The sequence below is a fragment of the Melanostigma gelatinosum genome (assembly GCF_949748355.1).
Source record: "Melanostigma gelatinosum genome assembly, chromosome: 14".
NCBI classification, from domain to species: Eukaryota; Metazoa; Chordata; class Actinopteri; order Perciformes; family Zoarcidae; genus Melanostigma; species Melanostigma gelatinosum.
The window spans coordinates 14,224,449-14,250,332 of record NC_136647.1 but is presented as its reverse complement, the minus strand read 5'-3'; the positions used below and the strand labels follow the sequence as shown (position 1 = coordinate 14,250,332).

General features: G+C 41.7%; 4 protein-coding genes across 5 annotated transcripts; 2 read left to right on the top strand and 2 right to left on the bottom strand.

The window, feature by feature from the left end:
- Positions 1–1,095: 1,095 nt before the first annotated feature.
- Positions 1,096–6,995, bottom strand: LOC306788127 (ribonucleoside-diphosphate reductase large subunit-like). Its single transcript, XM_079283504.1, has 19 exons — positions 6,871–6,995; positions 6,046–6,134; positions 5,742–5,919; positions 5,352–5,452; positions 5,189–5,248; positions 5,069–5,108; positions 4,785–4,947; positions 4,562–4,703; positions 4,372–4,455; positions 4,106–4,267; positions 3,856–3,935; positions 3,565–3,766; positions 3,322–3,471; positions 3,015–3,236; positions 2,862–2,938; positions 2,633–2,768; positions 2,452–2,547; positions 1,618–1,806; positions 1,096–1,525 (listed from the first exon to the last, which is right to left on the bottom strand). The coding sequence occupies exons 1-19, from the start codon at positions 6,923–6,925 to the stop codon at positions 1,337–1,339; spliced, it is 2,415 nt and encodes an 804-aa protein (XP_079139630.1). The 5' UTR covers positions 6,926–6,995; the 3' UTR covers positions 1,096–1,336.
- An 861-nt stretch (positions 6,996–7,856) lies between these two features.
- On the top strand, positions 7,857–15,792 carry rnf121 (ring finger protein 121). The gene is made up of 9 exons (XM_079283994.1): positions 7,857–7,985; positions 9,368–9,405; positions 9,797–9,938; positions 10,488–10,642; positions 10,733–10,840; positions 12,102–12,222; positions 12,306–12,439; positions 13,524–13,625; positions 14,121–15,792. Exons 1-9 carry the CDS (start codon positions 7,887–7,889, stop codon positions 14,239–14,241), a joined length of 1,020 nt encoding a protein of 339 aa, XP_079140120.1. The 5' UTR covers positions 7,857–7,886; the 3' UTR covers positions 14,242–15,792.
- A 296-nt stretch (positions 15,793–16,088) lies between these two features.
- Positions 16,089–17,463, top strand: LOC306788498 (interleukin-1 receptor accessory protein-like). Of its 2 annotated transcripts, XM_079284045.1 has the most exons (5): positions 16,089–16,127; positions 16,212–16,253; positions 16,334–16,396; positions 16,544–16,670; positions 16,838–17,463. In XM_079284045.1, the coding sequence occupies exons 1-5, from the start codon at positions 16,103–16,105 to the stop codon at positions 16,998–17,000; spliced, it is 420 nt and encodes a 139-aa protein (XP_079140171.1). In that variant the 5' UTR covers positions 16,089–16,102; the 3' UTR covers positions 17,001–17,463. The 2 variants fall into 2 exon arrangements, with proteins under 2 accessions (XP_079140171.1, XP_079140172.1); XM_079284046.1 differs by lacking the exon at positions 16,212–16,253 and having other exon boundaries at positions 16,095–16,127.
- Positions 17,464–17,541: 78 nt separating this feature from the next.
- nlrc3l1 (NLR family, CARD domain containing 3-like 1) lies at positions 17,542–22,097 on the bottom strand. The gene is made up of 7 exons (XM_079284233.1): positions 22,061–22,097; positions 20,918–21,175; positions 20,597–20,698; positions 20,328–20,405; positions 20,114–20,222; positions 19,764–20,004; positions 17,542–19,606 (listed from the first exon to the last, which is right to left on the bottom strand). Exons 2-7 carry the CDS (start codon positions 21,085–21,087, stop codon positions 18,033–18,035), a joined length of 2,274 nt encoding a protein of 757 aa, XP_079140359.1. The 5' UTR covers positions 21,088–21,175; positions 22,061–22,097; the 3' UTR covers positions 17,542–18,032.
- Between the last annotated feature and the right edge of the window lie 3,787 nt (positions 22,098–25,884).

The following is a 25,884-nucleotide window of genomic DNA, read 5'->3' as shown; positions in this document are numbered from 1 at the left end:
CATGTTACACTTGCCTAACATATTTCGTATTTGCATGTTCAATTTAGGGCTCAATTTTAGCAACTTTGTTTTGTGCCGAGTGTCCCTCCTCACTGCCATCTTTCAAACTGTACTGTTTAGGAAATGGCCTCTGTTGGTTTCTCTTTACATTCAAATATCAGAAGAAAGTAGCCTTGTGTTCAATTAACTTACTTTGTAACACAATTAAAACACTTGAAATCCCGTTTATTTCCGTGTCTCTGTATTGTATGAACATAGTCTTCGGGGAACATTAACTCTGTGCAGACTGAGGTTATAAAGTAGTGCTGCTTTATTGTTTCTTTCGTAGGCGGCAGACCAACACCCTGCTACAGTGTGACAGATCAGGTGTCAGCTTGCTTTACACTTACTGCTCCCGTGAGATCGCATGCATGAACACAGCAGTTCATTAATTCTTCACCTGCAGCATCGACCCGTCCCAAGACACAACCTATCAAGAGTCGAAAACACCTTGGCTTGTAGCCCTTTGTTGCACTATTGCGTGATTGACGCCATCACCAGTTTCATTTTTTGGTGTTGTTAACCTGGGTCCTAACATGCCTGCTTCACCACAGATAATTAAAACACACTTTATGTCATTTGACAGAAAAGCCTTCAAGATCTTTAAAAATATGACGAACATGCCTCGCTAAACTAATCATAATCTCCATCCTGTTAGAGCGTCCCTGGTGACAGAAGAGTCTATCCCCCTGCCTCTCACTTCCTAATAACCAAGACATATAAAGAACAGCGGGCTGGCTTCTTGCCACTTAGCTATGTTCTCTCTGAATGCAGATATTTTACTTTTGTAAATGTAATGCTGAATTACTGTTTTTGCCTCAATAAATGCAGGATTCACATGTATAATAGCAGTATATTCTCAGGTTCTGAGGTGGAACAAAAGCTTCACATATTCTCAACAATAGTGTAATAATAAATAATGAGACTTCAATTATGACCATTTTACAACAGGTTTAATTTCCTACACTAACGTACAAACATGAAATTCATTAATATTCTTTTTTATTATAAACATATTATAAAAATGTATTGATCAAAAGAAACACGAAGGGAAAATATTAATTATTTGTCGCCTATTAATTAATTCTATACAAAAATTCAACACAATTGATGAAGAAACCCGTGAAAATATTTAATACAGACAGCAAATATTACTGACTTGAAGACCGTGTCGTATGTAAAACCCTGATTACAATATCATATAAAAAAAAGAACATGGTGTTTCCTAAAATATATCTTTAATGGGGAAGCTGGTGATTAAGGGGAAGTGAGTTTATCTGAGGAAACCACACTTCACTTAGGAATCACACATCAGGCAATCATCTTTATTCGCTAAGGAACACACCGTGGCAGCAACGTTACTCTCTTTGGTCTCCTCGTCGGTCTTGGTTGACCGGGCTTCCTTTAATTTCTCCTTGTTGAGGGTAAACTGGATGGGGTTGGCAGCAGGCTTCGTCCGCAGGTAGTACATGCCGGTTTTCAGGCCCTGCAGAGAAAAGAAGACCGGCATTAGGACGTTGTTTCTTCTCACTTTAATACAGCATCTATCACGCCTGTAGTGCCTCAGTCCTAACTTACCAACTTCCAACCACAGAAGTGCATGCTGGTCAGTTTGCTGTAGTTTGGCTCGGCAATATGGATGTTTAGGGACTGGCTCTGGTCAATGTAGGCCCCACGATCTGCTGCCATCTTGAGGACAGTCTTCTGGGAGATTTCCCACACGGTTTTATACAGCTGCTTTAGATCATCGGGGATCTCTTCAATATCCTGTGGAGGACAAGTCAGACGCTGCAGATCACCAAAACATTTTTGTGACATTTAGAGCGATGTCACTGAATAATTTAATCAACTTCTTAGTTGATTTATTACCTCAGTAAATCTTTAAAACATGAGTGTATGGTCTCATAACTATATTTTAATCAGTGTATAATCACCTGAAACTAAGAATCGTGTTTTTGTTGGCTTAGATCTACATAGGGAGCGTGTCCGATGCCACGGACTCTACCATCTTACGACCCCGCTATGTTTCTACAGCAGCCCAGAACGGACAAACTTAATTCGAGCTCCAGCGAGAGCCTTTGCGTTTTTACGTCATCTGAAGGTAGGGATGTGTGCCGAAACTCCGTCTTAAACGGGTCCCGGTGCTAAATTATTAAAGGACACTCGAGTTGACATGAAAGCCGATAATTGATCAATACATCTGTGCAAAAAGCACGAACATGTAAATGAAAGTGAAACCGAGTAGAAACAGAATCCTTAAGATACCTTTCCGTGCCTGAAGACCACCATAGTTCTCCAACACACTTGGAAAGGGAGGAGTACACTGAGGGGTATTTAGTTGGTTGCAATCTACATCTCACCACTAGATGCCACTGAATCTCACACACTGTTCCTTTAAGTGTGATCCTTTACCTGGATAGACCCGTTCTGAGCAATCAGCTGGTTCTTCATTTCGTCACTCCACAGTCCTCTGTCTGTGAGGTCCGTCAGCAGGTGAGGATTCACAATCTATCGAAGACGCAGAAAAGACACTTAGCAACATTTCCCTTTATGGACACACAACTTCTGAGACGTAAAGAAGAGAAGTGCTGACCTGAAACTCTCCCGAGAGCACCCTGCGGGTGTAGATGTTGCTGGTGTAGGGCTCAATGGACTCGTTGTTTCCCAGGATCTGGGCGGTGGAAGCTGTGGGCATTGGGGCCAAGAGCAGACTGTTCCTCACACCGTGCCTGAGGACACACAGGGGGAAGCAGGGATGAGCCACAATCTCCACATACAGCACAGCAGATCTACCAACAAGGAAGACATTCAGGTAGACCTACGTGGCAATTTTCGCCTTCAATGTTTCCCAGTCACAGAGATCTGTTGGGGTTTTATCCCACATGTCATACTGAAGGATCTGGAAAACAAAAGGAGTGAGAAACTACAAAACCGTATCCCCAGGATGGAGTCGAGACATTGTGAGAACTACTCACTCCCTTGCTGACGGGAGAGCCAGCGTAGGTTTCGTACGGGCCGAGCTCCACTGCCAGCTCACAGCTGGCGTCCAGGGCGGCGTAGTAAATGGTCTCAAAGATCTGAATGTTGAGCAACTGGGCCTCTGGGCTTTCAAAGGGATAACGCATGAGGATGAAGGCATCAGCCAGACCCTGCACACCGATTCCAATCGGCCTGTGACGCTTGTTAGACCTCTTAGCCTGTAAAGCAGGACAGAGGAGCCACTCGTTAACAGAGCACATGAGACCCGGTCGTAGAGAAGCAACACGTGACAAGAGAGCATACCTCAATCACGGGGTAATAGTTGATGTCAATAATCTTGTTCAGGTTCTTGACGATGACTTTGGTGACAGCTGCAAGCTTTTTGAAGTCAAAGGTCCTTTCTGGGGCGACATACATGTTGAGGGCAATAGATGCCAGATTACACACGGCCACCTGAGTTGAAGGAAGAACAAAACAAATGAGCATTAAGAAAGTAACGTGATGGCTAATGTGAATATTGCAGAAACAAGGTCTCCCGCCGCTCACCTCATCTTTGCTTGTGTACTCTACGATCTCCGTGCACAGATTGCTGGATTTTATGGTGCCCAGATTCTGCTGGTTGCTCTTCCTGTTGCAGGCGTCCTTGTAGAGCATGTATGGCGTACCGGTTTCTGTCTGAGACTCAATGATGGCGTGCCACACCTGCTGAGCCTTCACCACGCGCTTAGCCCTGCCCTCCTTCTCATACCTGAGGACAAACCGGACACATGGGACAGGTTAGTCAGCCCTAAGAAGTGAGCCGTTTGTTAAAAACAGAGGTTGGTGTGCCGGCCTTACCGAGTGTAAAGCTGCTCGAACTCCTCTCCCCAGCATTCCTCTAACCCAGGACTATCACTGGGACACATTAGAGACCAGTCCTACAAGAGCAGGAGAGGAACAATGAGACTTCCATCCTGTAATGTTCAAGGAGCTTCAAAACTATCACAGCCACCTGAAAACATGCACTGTATTACAGAACATAGAGCTTCATTCAAACTGTAACCGATGTGAGATGTGAGTCAGGGAGGTTATTCCCTCAGCTATTCACCTGATTGCTCTCCACTCGTTTCATAAACAGGTCAGGGATCCACATGCCGAAGAACAGGTCTCTGGCTCTCTGCTCCTCTTTACCGGTGTTCTTCTTCAACTCCAAGAAGTCGAACACATCGAAGTGCCACGGCTCCAGGTACACAGCGAAGGCCCCGGGTCTCTGAACAAGCAAACGCAGAGGGCGAGGTGATGAAACCTGCTACCAGAGGTCTCTCCAGAGCAACAACGCCAAGCTCCATTACAGTGTGGGCTGCAAATCTCTACCTTGTTCCCACCCTGGTCAACGTAACGTGCCGTGTTGTTGTAGACTCGAAGCATAGGAACCAGCCCATTGGAAATGCCATTCGTCTGAAAACCCAGAATCACCGTAAGTCGTACAAAAATAACAACAACAAAAAACAAAGCTCCTCTATGTCTGTTTGATTTGAATCCCCGCGGTGTGCATTTAACTCACCCCAGCTATATAGCTGCCCGTTGCTCTGATACAGCTAACGGCCAATCCAATACCTCCAGCTGTCTTGGAGATGAGGGCACACTGCTTCAGCGTGTCGTAAATACCCTCGATGCTGTCCTCTTTCATGGCGAGCAAGAAACAACTGCAACAACACAAACGCATTAGATTAGAGAGGGGAAACAAAAGAACGCATCAGAAATTTGTTCGACTTGGCTTACGTTACCTTGACAGCTGTGGCGTGTTAGTGCCAGCATTGAACAGAGTAGGGGAGGCGTGGGTGAACCACTTCTCTGACAGCAGGTTGTAGGTTTCAATGGCTGCATCAATGTCTCCTTGATGAATCCCGACAGCCACTCTCATTAGCATGTGCTGGGGCCTCTCGGCAACTACAGAAAAAAATACGAGATTTAGCAAATTAACTATTTCAAATATCCCCAAAACACATTTCTTGAGCCTCTGCGCACATAAACACGCTTCTCAAGAAGCTACAGGGAAATCAACTCTCACCTTTGCCGTTAATCTTCAACAAATACGACCGCTCAAGAGTCTATTGGAGCAAAAGGGCCGAATTAGGTTTATGATTCAAGAATCTGCTCGAGATGTTGAATGTAAAATTAAATAAATTACCTTAAAGCCAAAGAAGTTGTAGGAGAAGTCTCTGTCGTAAATGATGGCTGAGTTGAGGCGCTGCAAAAGATAAGATATATTATGTTAAAAAATGCTTAACATAGTTACAATGACTTTAAATTAAAAAAGAAACATGAACAAAATGCCACAGCATGTGACTTACACCCTTGTTTTCCAGTACAACGGCACGCATCTCCTTGGAGATCATAGGCGAGTGGCGTTTATTTAAGGGGTTCACATAGTTGTAGAGGTCCTCCATCACATCTACACAAGCAAAGAGAGTTCCCAATACCAGTACTCATAATTTCAACACTTTAACAATGTACGATCAATCATGTCAGGGTTTCTCGTACAGAGGGAATCGCTATACCACAATGTGCAACATCATCATTTACCGTAAGATTGGCTAAATGAATATATAGTGCATTAATGGTGCTATTTTTTATTTTAAATGCAAAGTCATATTTATAAACACATTTATTACATACACAAAAATCACACATCTTGCATCAGAGCGTCGTATTTTCTATGGTAACTTCAAACTTGTACTCACCACTGAATACTTTCTTGGTTTCTTTGTGGAGATTGGAAATGGCAATCCGTGCAGCCAGGAGTGCGTAGTCGGGGTGTTTGGTGGTGAGGGTGGCAGCAGTCTCTGCTGCTAGAGTGTCCAGCTCCACAGTGGTGACGCCACTGTACAGACCCTGGATCACCTTCATTGTAATCTGGGTCTGCAGAAACCGAGAAAAAGGGCATGTGGTAGAATATCACTGAATTGGAGAGTGGCTCGTTTACTTTACTTGATGTTTCTTTTCTTTTTGAACTTGATGGTTAGCTTTAGAGTGGTTTGAACTCACAGGGTCCACAAAGTCACAGTTGAGTCCATAGCAAAGCTTCTGAATGCGAGATGTGATTTTATCAAAAGTAACTCCCTCCTGGCGTCCATCTGAAATATAAAAAAACATTATTTGTTATTATTAAACTTATTCAGTCAATTTCTGAGTTCATTTCTGAGGATAGTTGATGAATATAACTAACGATTAGTAAACACACAATAACTATCCGTGCCCTAGCTGTTGTATTGACCCCCTCTCCTGATCAATTATCTCAGATGAAGCTCGCGCTCAACACCTGTCAGTTATTGACCAACGTTGCTACTTCGCGCCAATACCAGAGATGCCAAACAAGTTTAAAATAATACTCTACTTACACATTCATTAAAGAGGAAAGTTGTCAACGCCTTTACGTTACTATAAAAAATAGGGGGGGGGGGCGGTAAACATCAAAGGCCAGAGAACAATGAAAGTGATATTAAATTTAAAGTCTCGGCTGTGACGGTGTTGTTTCTATTTTTTTAAATATATAACGTTATATGCGAAACGTTATTCAACATAAAAGTTGGCAACCAACCTGCAAACTAAGACAGATAAAGTGTCAGCTTTTGTCCTCTCATAACTCAAGTCTGTTTGGTGTGAAAACACAACTCACAAAGAAACATAAAACATGACAGAAACTGAGCTGAACACTAATGTGCAGTATTTCTTTGTTGTATTAACATGTATCGCATCTTTAAAACATTTAATTATTTTTCCAGGACCTCGACATCCCCAGCACCGTAACAATGCATTTACTCGAGTATTCGCGTGTAACGTTACACTACTTAAAAAGTGAAGCTACTATACCTCTCTTAATGACATGCATGTTGGCAACAAAGCAGCTGCTTTCCTCAGACAGCATTTGTTAATGTTATCTTCTCAGCCTCCAAACAAATAAAACGGCTGTGGTATAACGTTAGTTGTTGTAGCAGGTTATTACACTGAGCACAATTGAATCACACAGTTGAATCTTAAACGGAGGGCGCCAACGACCCACGAACCAGTTACACGACGGCGTGTCAGCGGCTCAGCCAATCAGAGGAGACTCAGACTTTTGAACCAATCACATCACGATCAGTGATATTTACTTCTTCCGCAGTTTCCGGGTAAATCTGGTGGGACATTGGATATTTCAAAACAACAGATTTGATAGCATGTAATTATCCTCCCTTATTGCAGCAGCAGAATACGGTTTGCTTCATATGTGCTGTGTGTTGCAATATACAAATCTCCAACAACCACATATGAGTGTCACATAAGTTATAGGTGTGACTCACAGAATCATGTGTATTTCCCTCCTTACATGATGACACTCATACATTTTAAGATACCAATACTGCAATATAAGCAAAATAGCAAGAATATACATAATGTGTAATATTCAATAAAGGTATTCGAGCAGTACCCCTGGTGTTACAGCCATTACAGCTATAATAATCAATTTTACGTCCTGCACCATTTAAGAAATGTAAAAAAATTAAATGACATGAAACAATAAACACAGCAAATAGGACAGCATGAGTAGCATACTCGTCGCACTGATATTGATATTCATTTGTTTAACCCCCTCACAAGTACAGTTTGATGTATTCAAGTTTTGTAAAAATCTGATTATTTATGACTATCCAACACTAATTACAACTTGCAAGTTATAGCTCGACGAGACACATCGACGAACAAATACATAAAGTCACAGCTTTACTATTACTACATTATTTCCGAGTTTTATTTTGAAGAAAGAAAACCTAAAGAAGACCGGATGTGAACCTCTTAGGTTTGTTGCTAATGCTAATGGCCCGGACCTGTAAATCAGCACTCCGAAGATGGCCGGGGTGTTTGAGGTGGAGGTTGATGGTATAGAGCACGATCATGGGTTACAACACCACAACCATGGGTCACAGCATCACGATGAACCGCACCAGGTGAGAGCTGTAAGCTACAGCGAGGCATTGTGACAGATTCAAGAGACGACAGTGACTTAATACTGGAGTTCTAGCTGCAGGGTTTATTCCCGGGTTTAGCGTAACGTAAGCAGCTAGCTACTGTTCAGCGATCTGTAACCAAGCAGATGCATGGCGTCTAGATATAAATGTGTTGTCCATTGTACGTAACTGCGTGTGCTTTGTTCGACAAAAACAGCAGTGCAAGCGAGTAACGCCCCGAGAGCGTTAGCTATCCTAAGCTAGCTAACCGGCTAACGTTCAAATCCTGCAACTCAACTTCGTAGCTTTAATTTGTTCAAAGTAGCTCAGGCGCTGTTGTTTGAAAATAAAGTTAGCATTTATTTAGATATTTTTCACACCCGTATATTCACTGCTACGCTCTGAAATGAGCTTCACAAATAAAGCTGATGTGGCTGACAGGGTCAAAGGTCACGTGGTGCCGTGTCTGTGCTAAGGGCCAAGAGGTGTGTATCAGTGTCAAGACAGGGAAGGACACCAAACCACTCCCTGCGGGGTTTCAATCTTCTGGTCAAACCAAACCTGGATGTTAAACTGATGTCAGTGTAAAAGAAACTCCATAAAGTGAACTGAAACGAGTTAAAAGTTATGACAGTCGGTCATGAGTAGGTGTAGTTACCTAATGTGCAGAATATCTGCATGGCTGGCTTCACAATAGGCTGACAAATTACACATCACATCCTAATGTTGGGTTCACTTGTAATTCAAGTTTAAGGGTTTGAATGGAAAACTAACTAGTGAACTTGATATGTCTTGATGATTGATGTTGTTTTGCCTCTTGTGCAAAGTGGTTAGAGTGTATTACTCAAAAAAGCATTTGTCAATCAAGTGTGAAGAGACTTGCATATGTTGAAATTTTAAAAAGAGGCAAATGATGACTCAAACAGGAATTTGCCACACACATGGCAGCAGGATGTGTGATTTGATCAAGAAATAGTTGTGAACCTGTAGCTGGATACCTGTTTTGGCAGATAGGCAGCTTTATTAACAAGAGAACATTGCTGGCACATGTTCGTTTCATTCAGGTTAAAGTAGCCAAACAAGCCCAATGCCTTGGGAGGGACTGACTTGCTAAATGCAGGTGGTGAGTTCTGACAAATACAGATATTTGGGAGGGTTGTGTGCACGCAGCTGTGACGCACACCCATCTTGTGTCGCTGCTCAAAACGTAAATGTTTCAATTCAAATAGTTATTTCATAATGCTGTGTAATTGGTAAGCAATGTAAGGAATAGGGGTTTAGAATTGGGCGAGAGGTGACGCTCGACACAGTGGTTTGGTGTTATTGTATTATTGTTTCTGTTGTTGTCATGGTCATTATTTTGTCTCATTTCCTTTCTTTAGTTTGATGTGTCCAAGCTTTCACCAGAAGAGAAGTGGAGGTTTGTATCTTTGCCACACCTTTAATGGATAATGCATTTATTTTTGTAATGTATTATAATGATTATTTTCTCTCTGAGATGCATTTGAATAGACGGACCATTAATCTGTACAACAAAATTCAGTTTTTGCAGAGTAACATTTGTAGGCATTTTCATTTGTTAATACACAAGTTTTTTGGTAAAGAAAATAACTCTTTATATCCCAATGGAGAACTTTATGTGTTAAAGTTGACATGTTTCAACCAGTTCAGATTACCATTAGGAGGAACCAACATGCAAAGCTTTACAGTACACCTTTAAGGGCACGCCCATCCTGCATTGTTGTGAAAAACAACAACAAACTGCTCCTAGATACGTGACATTAGTTGAGTATGTTCTTCTGTTTCCACAGGGTGGAGCATGCAAAAATGCATGCCAAACACAAAGGTCACGAGGCCATGCACGCAGAGATGGTGCTGATCCTCATCGTCACACTTGTTGTCGCACAGCTAGTCCTCGTGCAATGGAAACAGAGACATCCAAAGTCATACAATGTAAGACACATAAATCCACTTGTTTGAGATTTCTATGTGAAGTTTGGAAATGCCATCATGTGAAGACTCATAATTAAGGGGGGGTGAGAGAACACGCACTAGCACAGCGTTTGTTTTCTGTCCGTGAGTCAACACATGGTGTATCGTATTAATGGATATCAATACTCATTTCCTCAATTCAGGATGAATTTGTTATTTTCCTTCTTGTCCCAATCCATCCAAATATGAAATGGTGTCAATAGCGTCCACTTGTGTCCAGTTGTGATTGTTTAAACATTTCCGAGGATCACCTTCCAAAGAAAAATATAGGATTTAATAAGAATAGGTGAAAAAATCTGGTGGGCTATGAATGTGTTGGCTGTAATGACCAAAATACATAATCTGCTTACCCTCACCCATAACTGCCTGCCATTATGAATGAAACTTCATTGTCTTCAGGGTCATCTTTCCTCATCAGTAGCGCCGCAGCCCACAAGATGGCGCTCTGCAGCCCACCAATGTTGTTTGTGAACGGCTGTTCTAACATGTGTGTGCTCTGCTGTCTTGTAGCTGGTGACTCTGTTCCAGATGTGGGTAGTTCCTCTCTACTTTACCACCAAACTGCACTGGTGGAGGTTCCTGACCACGTGGTTTATCTTCTCTGTCATCACAGCGTACATCTCTTTCCGTGCCACTCGCAAGCCACTAGCCTGCACCACGCCGAGGTACAACCGTCGTTTACACATAATCCAGAGCTGTAAATTGAACTGTCCATGACACACTCTTCACATATTCCTTCTCTTTGGCGTCTGTAGGTTGGTGTATAAGTGGTTCCTCCTGCTCTACAAGATCAGCTATGCCACGGGAATAGTTGGCTACAGTGTCGTCATGTTTACACTTTTTGGTATAAACCTAATATTCAGGTATGTATTGTTCGTTCCATGTTATTTCAGTGGCGCTAAATGAACCATAACCAAACATTTCGGTGGATATTGACTTACACCATTGAAAATATAACCCTTCAAAACTGCAGGCTGCTGTTGACAGGAGTAGTCATCGTTTCCATCTTGCCAGTTTAGGATGTATAAAGTTCAGTTTCCTTGTCTCCTTCCACGTGTATTGCTTATCTTTCATATCCCTTTTGATCATCACTGCTCCTGCAACATCCACCAGTTATCTGAATCCCGAATTGATCGGTGCTTTACTCGTTTCGTTCTCTATTAGAAGTATTGTCTTTTTAACCACGAAAGCACTGCTATGATCCAGCACGTACCAGGATGATAGAATTAGACTAAAAAGAAGAAATGACACTATTTGACTGCCTGTTTCATGGTGTTTACATAAAGGCTGAGCGTAGGTGTACGTGTTTAAAGGTAAACTGGTTGTATGAGAAGTAATATGATAAGTTTAAAACACCGTCACTGTAACATGCTGTCATTCTCAATGACATACAAACATGCATATCTATCATAGAAACTTCCCTTTAGACAAGGAAAGGGCAAACGTCTCTTTTCTTTGTTCCTAATGGTCAGAGGAATTAGAGCTTTATGTTTTCTGCTGACACAGGAAGTGTTAAAAAAAAGCCTAATATGGTCGTCCTCTCACTGAAGCCTCAGGGCTGTGTTTACAGGTTATGCAACTACTAGGCGGTCATTCATTTCTTGACAAAGAAACTAACAATCTATTTTAGCTGCATTAGTTTAGGGAAGCTGCACCTTCTAATTGGTTAAAAACTGATTCTTTATTGACAGTTTTCAAACTAAATGAAGAGCTACATATGCACAATTTTTCACAGTTCATTCAAAATGAGGACCTTTCCTGATCATAATCCAAAATGGACTCACAGGAAAGTAGCGAAACGCTTCCTATTTGATGGTCAAGTTTCCACTTCCTACATGGAAATGCCCCCTAACTTGAATACTTCCTTGCATTTAGATTTCTCAATTTCCTGCAACAGCTGATCATCAAAACAGATTTTTTTTTTTAGCTTTTATATGCACAGACAAATGTGTAAAAAGGTGTTTTGGTTGATACAAAATATTTTAGCTTTACACCAACATACAAGAACTTAAAGCAAATGAATGGTATCTTCCAAAAATGTAATTTTTTTGCTGTACACTGAAAATATAAAGCAGACGTATCACCTGAGGCCGGATCCCTTCATTCAGTGCCTTCTCTGTCCAGGATAAAACCAGAGGACGCGATGGACTTTGGCGTTTCACTGCTGTTCTACGGACTGTACTACGGGGTCCTGGGGAGGGACTTTGCAGAGATGTGTGCAGACTCCATGGCTTCAACTGTTGGGGTAAGTAGACAGATGGCAGACCCTGTTTCTTTGGAGGTAACTGCTGTAAAATACGTAATTTGGGCTGATGTCTCCTTTTTCAGTATTACAGTGCATCTGGCATGCCAACCAAGCACCTCTCTGACAATATCTGTGCTGTGTGCGGTCAGCCCATCCTAGTCGATGTCAGTGAGGAGGGGATTATAGAGAACACGTACAGGTTATCCTGCAACCATGTGTATCCTTCCCTGTGGGACGTAGTTTTATGATGCTATCTTTTTTATCAGTGAAAGAGAAGTTGAGCTAAACGAGTGTTTCACGTCTATAAAATGCGTAGTCATCTTTGTTTGTTTGTGTCGGAACTGTATTGTGTACTCAAATAGCTGCTTAAAGGGGAATTGGCGGAGTTATCTAACTTGACCTTTATGTCAGACTGTTGATGTTATGACAGCCTGTTCATCTAAATTTGTATTACTTCCCCATGGAAATCTCCTGCTGGGCATGTCCACTGTAAATAACACGCAACCGTTTACAGATTAGCACAGAGAATTTCATGCTGCGAGTAATAACTATAGAGCCCAAATCATACATTTGCAGGCTGCTATAATTTGCTGATATGCCAGTTAAAGGCCGATAGGAAACATATTTCAGTAGAATATTGTAGGCCGCAGGTTGGTCATTTTGCAACTCATTTACATATTTTAGGTTTGATATTTGTGTGTAGATTGTTGTAGTTATTCCCATATAAGTTAACTGTTCAAAATTAGCTGCTCTCTGATATTTACTGTTCCTGTCAAATCCAACATTGTAATTCTGCTAAAAACAAATATCGGCCAGTGTATTGTTTAGTCTTTTTTATATCCCTCAAATATGGACATAAATCCACAATTGTTGGATTTATGTCATTCCATGAAAGTTGAATTTCAAATCAAATCCTGTTTATTTGTCACATGCTCAGTAGGTGAAGTGAAATGCTTTTGTTTCTAGCTTCAGAAAGCAACTTACTAATAATATAATATATAATGGAATACTATACAAAGAAATGCAAGAAAAAACATAATTTGCAAGTAAGTGCCTTGTTTGCTTGGTCAGTTCCTGTTTTCTTTCTGTCCTTATAAGGTGCTAATATGATTGTTTTCCTTTCTTTCTTTTTTATTTGCATATTAACGATCAAACAGGTTGATGCACAATGGCTACTATATTAATACATTTTCACATTTCAAATGCTGGCCAAAAGTACGCGTTTTCAATGCAATGCCATTTAAGCCAGCATTTGAAGTGATGCTCTACAATACAGTGCCGAGCCTTAACTCCACATCCAGGTTCCATGAGTTTTGCATAAGGGGATGGTGCATCGTCGGAAAGAAGCAGATGTGCCCGTACTGCAAAGAGAAGGTGGATCTGAAGAGGATGTTCAGTAACCCGTATCCTTTTTAATCAATTTACCTTGTTTCTCTGCTGCATTATCTCACTGTTTGTTTATTTCGTGAGTATCTTAACGATTCCTGAGTTAATTGTTGTAATTTTATAAATCACAGATAGTAATGTGCACGTATAGACTGAATAGAGGACGGAACTAATTTAAATTGGGCAACCATAGTCATGCCACGTTACAGGAGAGAGACATCTTTCTTGTAACGGGGAGTTTTGTAGTCATTGTAGACTAGTTGGAACGAGACATGAAACATTTATAGGTTGTACACCAAGTTCCCGTTCCTTTTTGTGGCTCAGAGTTTACGCTTCAGACAGCGGTACCACTATGTAATAAATGTACCGGTAATGCCCCAGAAAGTGAAAGTGGCTTCTACCTCCTCTTGGCCGTGTGCCATCAGCTGCATGTTTATCAAGGCTTTTTATATTGGAACCCTTTTATTAACCGGTATTGATTGCTGTTGAGTCCTTAACCCATTTTGTTTCAGTTGGGAGAGGCCACACGTCATGTATGGACAACTTTTAGACTGGCTCCGGTACTTGGTGGCCTGGCAGCCTGTTATTATTGGCTTTGTGCAAGGCATCAACTACGTCCTGGGTCTGGAGTGACCTGCGACTGTCACAACATGGACACACACCCCATGCAGAGATGATATGCACTGGCTCAAAAGACTGAGTGCCTAACATCGAACTAAAACACCAATTAAAAGTGTCTATACTTTTTTGTATATATTTATAGGCACATACTCTCTGTATTTACAGTTCATTTGAATTTTATTGGTAACCTGAATTTGGATGTCTTATCAATTTCCCAGGATTTGCTTCACACAGCGTTACACCTTGATTGGTTTGTGCAACTTCTGGCCGAGTAAAGTGGTTCTAAAAATCATTAGAGGTGCTTTTTACTGATTTATGTCTTACGTGTTTGTTAATTATTAGTTCAAGGGTCATGCTGGAGGTTTTCATCCTCCTGTCTGATGACGCTCACACACGAGTAATAAAGATTGAATGGAAATCAACGCAAGTAATTGCTCCCTGGGCCTCCAAAGTACATTTACAGTGGCCACAGATGGGGGACACGTTGCCGCTGTGTGTATCATGTAATCACTCGTACGGACTCGAGTGACGACAGTGAGTTTCCTAAGCGTCATGCATCGTCATCGTGGGAAACAAAAGTGCTATTTGTAGTTGAACAGAGAATTCCTCAGAGTAGTTGATAAAAAGGAACTGTTACAGGATTTCAAAATGACATCACTGTCTTTGTGGACACGCTTCTATACCAACGGGAGAAACAGTCAGATTTACTTTGACCCTTGTGCTATATCTGTGTCACTAGTTTCTATGAGTGGAGGAATGTCAGTGTCCAAACGAGCGCTTCTGTTTTCATTCCCACGGTTCACTGTTTGTATTTAAATTGTGAGTCCACCTGTGGTTGTATCTTGTCTTGTTGATAGTTCTGGGTTTTCGGCAGCTTTTCTTCTTGGGAACTACTTTCTACAAAAGAAACGGTTCCTGTAAAACGTGTGTGTTCTGTAGATTATTCTAGATGCCTGGAGTGACACGTTGCTGGGTTGTTTTTTTTTAAGTAATTTTTTTAACGCTTAGCACTAACTCAATTGAACTCACCTTTGTTATATTGTGGTGGCAGCTGAAATCTCAGAGATGTGCCAAAGTCTGCCTTCTAAAACCCAAACTATCTGCATAGGCTAAATACCACTAGAGGTAAGTAAAACAAAGTTTGTTGTTAAATATTGGTGAACATAAACTGTCCTGAAATTGGGGCGAACCAGGAAGCACAAACCAAAGCTATACCAGTTAGTAACTTAACTAACACTATTGACTGTTCGAACTACAAATGGTTGGAAGAGGTAAACAAACACATTGTAGAATGATCCTTTAACTTGGTGAGTGTTGATGACTCCAGTCTTATTTTCATGTGATCTGTTCAAGCCAAGGCCCCTTTATATGTATTTTCTAACTGTCCAAAGATGCTGGAAGGTGGTTGTATTATATTTTTTGTGCAGGTACACAGTACATGCCAACTCTCTCACTTGGACCACCAACTCAAACAGAAAAGGGGCCGTGTACAACGAGGCTAACATGATCATTTTTGCTTTGTTGATCGGTTAATAAATGTCACATGGTTTGGGTTGTATCTGTCTTTGCATTCTTGAGGTTTATTTTTCACTTTAACTCAAGTTGTTGTCCACTGAATGACATATGTACATATAGAGGGGGAGAGAGAATTTGAATCACAAGACCGAGAGCTGTAAATTACTCAGCATGTTTGATTTTAGTAACCAGTGTGTGTCAACAAACATGTACGGACTAGTTTTGAGGAAACCCCCATGTACTAAATGTCCATGCATTTTTTTTTAAGTGGGCGTAGGGAAGTGAATTATGTTTGTGTGTATATATAGTAGATCCAAACAGCAGTCAACGGCAGAAAGCTCTCACTGGACGAGTCGATATGAAGCTGTCTCCGGTTGTCAAAGGTAATAATACTCGGTAATACCAAACATCAGTCATTTTCACTGTACTGTGGGATCGGTTGTGAATATGTTGTATCTCTGCATCAGCTTTGGGATATCTGTGTCTGCTGCTTGCAGATGGACTTCCAGGTACAGTACATGTGGGTGACAGTGATTTATTTTAATGTAATGTAATGTTTTTTTTTTGCTAACTTAAACTTGCTCTTCAGTTCCTCAGGATGAATCTCCAAAGGTCATCGGGCCACATCGCGTCAAAGTCAAAGCTCATCCAGGTAACACTTGTGCACATCACCACCAAGTGTTTTGACAGCTGACAGAATCTGTTCTTGGGTATTATTTAGTGAAGCTCTTTGTTCTTGGGTATTATTTAGTGAAGCTCTTTCTGTGTGTGATGGGTCTGGTTGTATTCTGACTCACAGGGGAGCAACTGTTTCTTCACTGTGAAGCGTTTACAAACTGTAAGGATGTGACGCTCATCTACTGGCTCGTCAACGGCTCTTTCCCCGAAGACCTGCCCAGCAGCGGCAGAATATTAGAATCAGAGGAGTGAGTATTAAAGAGTTTTTACTTTCATGGAACTCACCCTAACAGAGCATACAGTTTTAGCCATTTAAGTGCATTTCCTTTCAAAGTTCTGCTGTTAGAAAGCAGGACAAAGTAGTGATTGATGTAACATCCCGGAGCCGAGCTGTGACGACCCGTGTCTGTTTTAGATCGACTTTGGATAACGGTGCGATCCTACAGAGGAGTTTGATGTTGAAGAATGTCACGTCAGAGGACCTCAAATCCACCTTCACCTGCGTTGTGACGAACGCCGCCGGAATGGCCCAAAAGAACATAGTGTTAGTGGCAAGAGGAAAAAGGAGAAGACACTGAATTGTGGGATGCTCTGTGCCATGTTTCACTTGCCAATTAACTCATATTTTACAAGAATCAAATGCATCTGTGAATGTACTGTCGTTATACTGTTTGATGGGAGAACTGTGCCAATCAAATGAAGAAATGTGAAAAACTTGAGATGCGTTTGGAGTACGTCGGTTTTTCTCAGATGGTTTCCCATCAATGATGCCAAAAGTGACTCATTGTGATACTCTGGGAAGGAAGCACTTTAAAAGGTGAAAGCAAACAAACTGGAGCACATTGTTTCTTTCTAATATAAATCCAGAGGCAACATTTAATGTGGAACTGAATGCACCCTAGATTCATGTATTTTAGATGACTAAAGAATAAATATAGAATATTTAATTTCTAGGGTATTTACTATGTTTGTGTATCGTTCCAGTGTCTGTGTTTGCCGTGTTAAATGTGTAAACTTTTGAAACGTATAAAAAATATACTCCATGATGAGACAAAGTATGATGGAATCCTGTGGTTGTTTCCCTTTAGATTTATTGTTAGTTGTTTTCCAACGGTTGTCAGTACTTTCAGCGACGAGAGAAATTAGAGTTGCGATACTTTTCATTTATGTAGGATTCTCAGCTCTTCAATGTGAATATACTGCATGACACACATAAATGTCAAAAAACATTATCGAGCACAAGCTGGCAACACAAGCAAAAAATGAATAATTATCACAAAAAAAGATTTGATTGTATAAAAACAGGAAAAAATTGAACTCTCAAAATAAGGCCCCTTATTATTGTTAAGCTTCTTTAAATCCATATGAACACACATTGAATCTGCGTTCTCTTGAAAGACTCCGTCTCCACGTCTTTGGTACATCTGTGTAACTTAAGTAGCGATTGGCTTCATTAGTGTATGTTGGTTGAATAGGAGAGAAACGTGTCAGGCACATGTCGAAGAGTTTTCCTCCATTGGAAGCCTTCATAGTTATTTTGAATCAAAATTAAATGTTGCACATTGATCAGCGTTTTAAGAGTCTGCTCAAACGGATGCAGTCTCTGAGGCTCACGACTTCAGCTCTTCCAGGCAGCGCGTCAAGTTGCCGTTCCTGCCGGGGTACTGATTTTCTCTGATCCTCTTCTCGATGAGCGCAGTAGCGTCTTCAACGAGCGTTGGCCACTTTACAGTCGACGTGCAGAACGGCTCCAGGAGTCCCAGGTTGGTCTTGAGACCCATTCCAAACAGGAAACGCAGGAAAATGTCATATTTCCCATCGTCGTGTCGCAGGCTGGTGTCCACGGCGCTCTTGTACAGCTCGATCGGCGTGTGCCCCTTGAATATCCCCTTGAACCGGTCTTTCAGCTGCTGCTCAAAAATGTTCTTCCCCTGGTTTGTAAAGTAGAGAAACACATAAAGGGCCGCCAGGTACTCTTGCATGGTAGGATGGATAAAGCTGATGACTTTCTCGTAACACAAGACAAGTGGACTCCTCATGTATTGTATGCAGAGGCCACTGTTAATCACCACCTCCACGTCATTGACTCCAGTCTCTTCCCAGTCGTACTTTGAGATCTTGAACTTGCCTCGTTCCAGCATGTCGAAGGCCAACTTTCCAACTTTCATGAGGAAGTCCCTCTCGTCGTTTAGGCTACGAGTTGGAGCCCTAAATGCGCGATGCGGTCGGATGAGTGCCAGCAGCAGCTTGGTGTACATGTGGGTGATGTTCCTGGGTGGCTCTGCCCGCGTCGCCTGATTCCTAAAAATGGGCTGGAACTCATCCGCCACCAGTGAGCAGAACAAGGGCAGGTGGCACATGATGCGGAGGGTTTTGGAGGAGTTGATGTACGCAATAACTCGAGCTGCTTGATCCGGGTCCGTGAACCTCTTCTGAAAGTACTCGTCCTTTTGAGGGTCGAGGAAACCGCGCACCTCTATCTCTTCGTAGTGCGTATCGTAAGGGAGGCGGCTCCTTACCTGCGACCGAGAGAAGACCAGCAACAGGCTGTGGAAGAGCAGCTTCTCTCTGAGGAGGTTGACCATGATGACGTTCAGGGTGGTGGGATCATTGAGGTCCGTGAGGATGGAAGTGTTTTGAAAGTCGAGCTCCCCGTTGTACTCATCCAGACCGTCAAAGATGAACATCATGTTGCCGTCGTCGCAACTGTAATCTTCATCCCTCAGTTTCTTGGTTGCTGGGTAGAGTGTTTGTAATATTTCCACCACGGAGATCCTAGAGTTCTCAAACTGTTTGAGTTCTCTGAACGACAAAGGAAACAAGAAGGATATGTGCTGGTGGGACTTCCCTTCAATCCAATCGAGGACCAACCTTCTGACTGCCATAGACTTCCCTGACCCGGCCACTCCTGTGACCAGCATAAACTTAAAGTGTATGTGCTTCATCCTTTCAGCGCTAAAAATGTCCTTGGTAGAAAGCAGTTTCTCTTCTTTATCGCTGCTGTCGAGCTTTTCTACGGTCACGACCTCGTGGTCAATATTTGGGCCATTGTCACATGTTGAGCTTATGTAAAGATCGGTAAAGACGTCGTCAAAGGGTCTCTTCTCTGCCTGCGGGTCAGCATCCTCGCGCACTTCGCCGAATTTCTTCTTCAGATTCTCGCATAAATCATGATGTACTTCATCTGGAAAAAAAAGAAAAATGTGCATCTCAATATGTAAGATTCTCTCTTTTCTTCCAAACGCACTTTGATCATTATCTCCTTTGCCTTGTGTAAATGTATCAATCCCTTTTGTGGAGATTAAATGATCAGACAGTCAGACATACAAGAGCCTACTTACTTTTGATGCACAAAGTCTCGAGGTAATCAATCATCTTTGTTTGCCCAATGTCCTGAAGAAGGGTTTTGGTGATCTGCAAAGAGAACTCCAGGTTGAAACACTCGAGCAAGCGGTCCACAAGGTCCACCATGTCCAAGCCTTGGGGATGAGTGTTGAATGAGTGCGAGTAATGCTTCCACAGCAGCATCTTGAAGTCCCTGATGTCTGACTCAGATAGCTTCCCAAGGGTGTTAGAAATAGCCTGATTCCAAAGAAAAGATTCAATTCAATGCTGCCGTTGTCAACAAGAGGATGTCTTCTATATCATTTATTTAAAACTGATGAAGACAAGACGGGAAAAGCAAACTAACCTTGAAAGTGAAGGCCACCGTCAGGGAAGGATGCCTAGGCTCATTTGGGTCTTGGAAAAACTCAGGTTTGACAGGAAGCTCTGAGACGGTATCATCTTTGCATTTAAGCCTGGTGTGCAGTGGAGAGATTTAAAAACACGTTTTACTGTCAGTTCAGTGTGTAATCAAACACTTTAACACGTCAAAGTGGTCATGACATGGGTTTGTTTCTTACTTGGGGATCATCTTTTCACAATCGTCACTGTCCAATGAGTAGCAGCTAGAGTAAGAATCTGCTCCGTTCAGCTGAACCCTAAAACCAGGAAGGATGACAAGAGGGCGTAAACTACTTTCAATTTAACTACAAGATTGATTGCCGTTTTCCAACTTTAAAATGAAAGTGACAACAAGGTGCGGTATATTGAAAGGTACATACCACAAGCAGGAATGAATGCATTCATTTATAGACTTAATTAAGCTTTGAATACTTCGTCTTGTTTGTACCTTGTGGGGGATCCATCTTCGTCACTCATGTGGATGGAGTCGTCCTCACTTGTCATTGATCTGTACCCCAGAGCTGGAGAAGAGGCCTGGTCCACATACTGCCTAAAAAAAAAGAGAGTAGATATACATTTATCACATTAAATTCAGCTGTATTACATCAGCTATATTACCCCTATATTTAACTGCTGAGCTGCCACACCACCCTTGTTGTTACACATAATAAGGTGTAGGTAATATCTGTTCCACTTTGTACTGTACCATGTGTAGAAAGCAAACGATAGTATGGGTAGTTGCTTCACTACCCTACAAAAATCTCCTTACCAGTGGCTGGTATCCATCGGACTCGGCCCCAGGTCCAGAGAGGGTCTTCTCTCAGGGATGTAGAAGAGCTCGTCGCCTTCGCCAGACATACTCTGTCCTCTGCCGGACACTGCATCCCCGAGGGAAGAGCCCGACGGTGTGGCCATCGCCTCCAATTCACTGTCGTCCATGTCACAGAAAGGATCAGCAAACAACTAAGATGACGAGATCCCTTCTTGTTTTCCCAGGGATGGTCTCGGGGAGGTAACCTGCCTGTACCTGCAGAAGAACATGGGACAATGCAATATATCAGTTCTCAAATTCTCCATCAGAGTGCGTATAGTAAGGAACTTTACACCAAACCAGATTTTCAGGTTTCTATACTGAGAAGACGCTTATTCAGTTTCTGCACTACGTTATGATACTGCATTTAACTTGTAACAAGCACATTACATTCAAGGTAACAGAAATGTCCTTTCAAAATAAAATAAATTACAATTTCAAATGTTACTCCCAGGTCGGTAACCACTGTAATAACCTAGCTTTAGGTCTGAAGGACACGTGGCGTTAACAGGGTCATTACCCCTGGGTTAATGTTACACAGTCATTTCACTACCTCATTTTAACTTGAAGGTGCTGTATTGGGAAGCTAAAATGAAAAGTTAAGACGCTTGTAAGTCTCTGGCTCGCTCTGGAGAAAAGTGCGTCTACCTTCATCGTATGTCTCATGTATTCACATGTTTTAAACTGAGGCTGTATATCGTCCAGTCTGACTGATGGATCATGTTAATAGAAGCAGCTTTAGCTGGCATAAATGGCCTAGTTTGACTTTTGGTCATGGCTATAGCCAATTATTTAAACTTCCGACTTGACTTCGCCACACGTGACATGTCAGTGTCAGACTATGTCAACGGGATTTTAAGATGCGTTTATGATTCAAGGTGAACGTTAATTCTGAATTTAGGAATGAAAAATACGTTGACATCCCAGCGACAAACTGTCGCAACAGGAGGGCTCAACCCAGAGATAAGGCAAGCTATTTTATTTTACGCTCAATAACATTACTTTCACAATGGCCCAAAACGTTAAAATCAACGCAAATGTATTTACATAAATACATTATTTCTACTTTCTGGTTTATGCCAAAAAATAACCTTAACTTACCCTCGTTTTAGTTCACTTCAGGAAGTCAACAGTTCTTCTTCTCCTATCGCGTGAGTAGCGAAACAATACAAGTCAGACTATATCGCCACCTAGAGGCCGGAAGTGTGAACAACATGCAATCTTCTTATACGGTCTATGACGCAGCTGAACAGTGTAAACAGCGTGTAAATGTGTTTTCCCCACTTTCTGTTCATCATCCCATGAATATAAAGTCATACAATAGTTGTAGAAGTTGTTGTGAAAAAAGTGGCTGATACCTTCTGTGTTTGTGATGGCAAACATGTTAAATACTCAGAACAGTAGCCTATGTGAAAACTAAAAGAACTTGAACAGCTTGAAAGCGTTCAGCATTGCACTCCTATAACATTGTTTGTCTCACAATCAACAAAATAAATAAAGTTAAAAAAAGAGAATTTATAATATTCATAATCGATTTAGCTGAACCAGAGTTTTTGTCTACTTTACTCAACTCGTCTTGCTACATTTGACCCACAATACAACTCGACTGCTGAAAGTAGCAGCCTATGATAGCAACTAAAGCTGAGTTTATTATGTTTCCTCGAGTCAGTAACCTCACGTAGAGATGAGGAGCAGGCCACAGAGGCCAGGTAAGGTCACCTCTTTCTAACTCTACACCCTCCATTTGTTTTTTAAATTTTCAAACCTGTAGTCTTCTGCACCACCAACGCCGGCTCAGCTGGCATCACTTGAACCAACTCTGTCAACACAAATTGCTTTATACAATTTTTTTTTTTGACATGTCCAGTAGCACTCCCAAACCAACTCAATGTGTTGAACCGGCAGAATTCTCCTTCAACTTTCTTTGTAATTGAAGCGCTTGTCTGTGTGGCAATTCATAAAGATATCTTTATGACAATCACGATGTCAAAATCTGTTCAACATTAGCTAATGAGGAGAATGTATGTTTTAGCTTCTTTTTTTTAAATGCAATCCATTGCATATTTATTGCATATACCTCGACAAGACACATCTTTTCATCTTAAGGTATGACACTGCTGTGATGCTGATACTGTGTGTCAAATGCGTACTGTGAATGTCCTTCTGGTTGGTATTTACTGCAAAATATGATTCATAAAAGTAAAAAAAAGCAGCAGATGGTGTTTTATTAGAGCTGCCTGTGCTTGTGTTTCATCATTTTATATGTTACTTTCAAATTATAGGTGGAATCAAGTTATATTATAAACGTTGCACTGCTGGCTTCCTTTCTTATTTATTTATGATTATTGATTATGTTGAATGTCAGTTCGCACTGCTGGGGTGATTGACAGTTTTCTTAATTGATCACGTTATGCTATTTCGTTGCTTTTTTCCTGAGAGTTAAAAATTGCAATACAGACTATAACACTTTTCATCATTTATTTGTGCTGTGTAAGAATCATATAGTTATTCTGTAAGTGTGCATGAGCTCATCAGTCTAGGCCTATTTATTTCTGATCTGGTATGAGACTCAGTTGAGATGTAGGCCTCGTCTTCGCTGTACGAGTGTCCACGCAGTGAATATAGCCTGAGACCCTGAGGCTGTTTACCAATACAAGAAAAAAGCGAGGCGCATGTCAGCTTCCTTGTCTCGTTAGTGACCGCTACACTGCGCTTTGTGTGATGGAGGCGTGAGCAGCGACAAAGACGGCAGGAGGAAACAGTGGAGGGTATGAGGGATGATTAGTGCCCAAAGGAATTTAGGAGAAAGAAAAGAATCATTCGCAGGATCGCCATTGTGTTGGATTTATTAGTGGGCCAAAGCCATTTTGAGGCTGTCAGACATGAGCGGGTTTTGTTCCTTTTTATTTAAAGATGATATTTTCTACATTTTTGCATAGAAATGGGATCACGGTTTCAGACTATCAGAGTTTTAATGAACAAAAGATTGTGATATGGATTTAAGTCCCCGCGGCGAATCTGAAATTGGCCAAAAAAGCCGACTCACCATGAATATCCACACAGATATTGGAAATGTACTGCATAAATATATTTATTTGTAGACATAAAAACAACCTGCTTGGGTGCAACCTCAGACTGACCTGAATGCTTGGATGTTTCTGCCATTGCCATGGTAATCAATGTCAAAATGCATTTATTTTATCTATATAGCCTGTGCATTACTCCAGAAATCTAGAATAGCCCACGCAATAAGGAATAATAATCACATTATTTGTTATGCATCAGCATTGATTACTATGAGTTATTCTTAGACTAGTGTGCTGTTTGTTGTGTGTAGAGGGTGTGTGCGTGTGTGTGTGTGTGTGTGTGTGTGTGTGTGTGTGTGTGTGTGTGTGTGCTGTTTCAGCGCTGTCCCGGCCACTGAAATGCAGTGAAGGAGATTGATAGATGGTCTCAGCATTGCCAAGTCTTTTTTTTTTTTTTTTTTGGATGTTGGCATATAGGCTACACTCTATTAGTTTATTCATCAGTTCTACAATTTATTCATTTATTCTACAAATGAATAAAGTTGTTTTCATGGGCATTGCTGTCATTTATTAGATGCGATTATCTCACCTTTTTTTGTTTTGCAGTTTTCGCTTAAATAAATAGGAAAATCCGTGAATTTCCAATCCAATTTGTGTTCCCATCTCTCAGACAATAATGGCAAAGTAAAGTACACGATAATTAAATAATGGCCTGAAGTTTGAGGAAAGTACAGCTTGTGTTGTTGCTGTCATCGTCGCCCCGGCATTTAAATGCATGTGCTTACCCGGCTTCAAGCCCGATGGCCTGATGACGTAAAAGGGCCCATGGAGACTCGGGTGGAAATAAATCAAATCAAATTTAGTTTGGCACTCCTGACTGAACTGTATCGCTTACTGACTGACAAAGTGACGGGTGAGAGGTGACTGACTGTGTGAGAGAGATTGCTACAGTGAGCCGGCCTGTAACTTTTGGTGACGCAATTTCTGCAATGTGTATAACGCAAACCTATTCGAATATTCCTCGCTGAAGCTTCGAAGCACCAACAATGTTATTCGGGACAGCCAGTGCAACCACATTTGAATCTGATCGAACCAATTAAGAGCTGTGAGTGCATGCATGTTGGGCCCATGGACGGCCTGTAGAACCACGGGCCCTGGTACAACCGCATTGCCATTTCCACAATGGGCGTGGTGCCTATATGTTGGCCCATTGCCCAACAGTGTGTTGTCCACACTGCTGATGTGTTACCCACATCAACAGTAGGGAGGAGAGTTTTATTTCTTAAATGATGTAGAAGCATATAATTAACATATATGTATTCCCACCACTACTTCCCAAATTACCTAAAAAAAACAACTCAATTACAGTATTTTTCTTTTAATAAAAGTCAGCACTGTCCTACCAATATCTGCTTCTTCATGTAAGTGTTGCCACTCAGCCACGCTTTACATGAACTCCTCTTATTCTCGCCATTAATTCCCATCTCCTGCCCTTTTTTGGTGTGTGGCACTAATCACCCGCCATACATACTTCGCACGGTGAGGGATGTGACTCCATGTCTGTGAATGAGGGAGGATGCTCAGAGCGAACCCAACCTTTCCAGACCCCAGTATGAAGTGACTTGTTCTCCCCTGCTCTGGATGGTACTGGGATATATTTTGGAAGGGGGAGTGGGACAGTAGCGACCGACCGGCATTACCGCCACTGAGCCTGACATGAATCACAAGTAAAAGAGCTCTTTCACGCGAGCAAACAGCTCAGGAATGTGCAAGTCTGCCGGGCTGTACTCAGCGTTCTCGCAGCGATATTTTGGATGTTTTGGACCTACCTCGTTTTGTTTATAAACTCAGCAGCGAAGAGTACAGACTGTCCTTTAATTTTACCTACATTTCTATTGT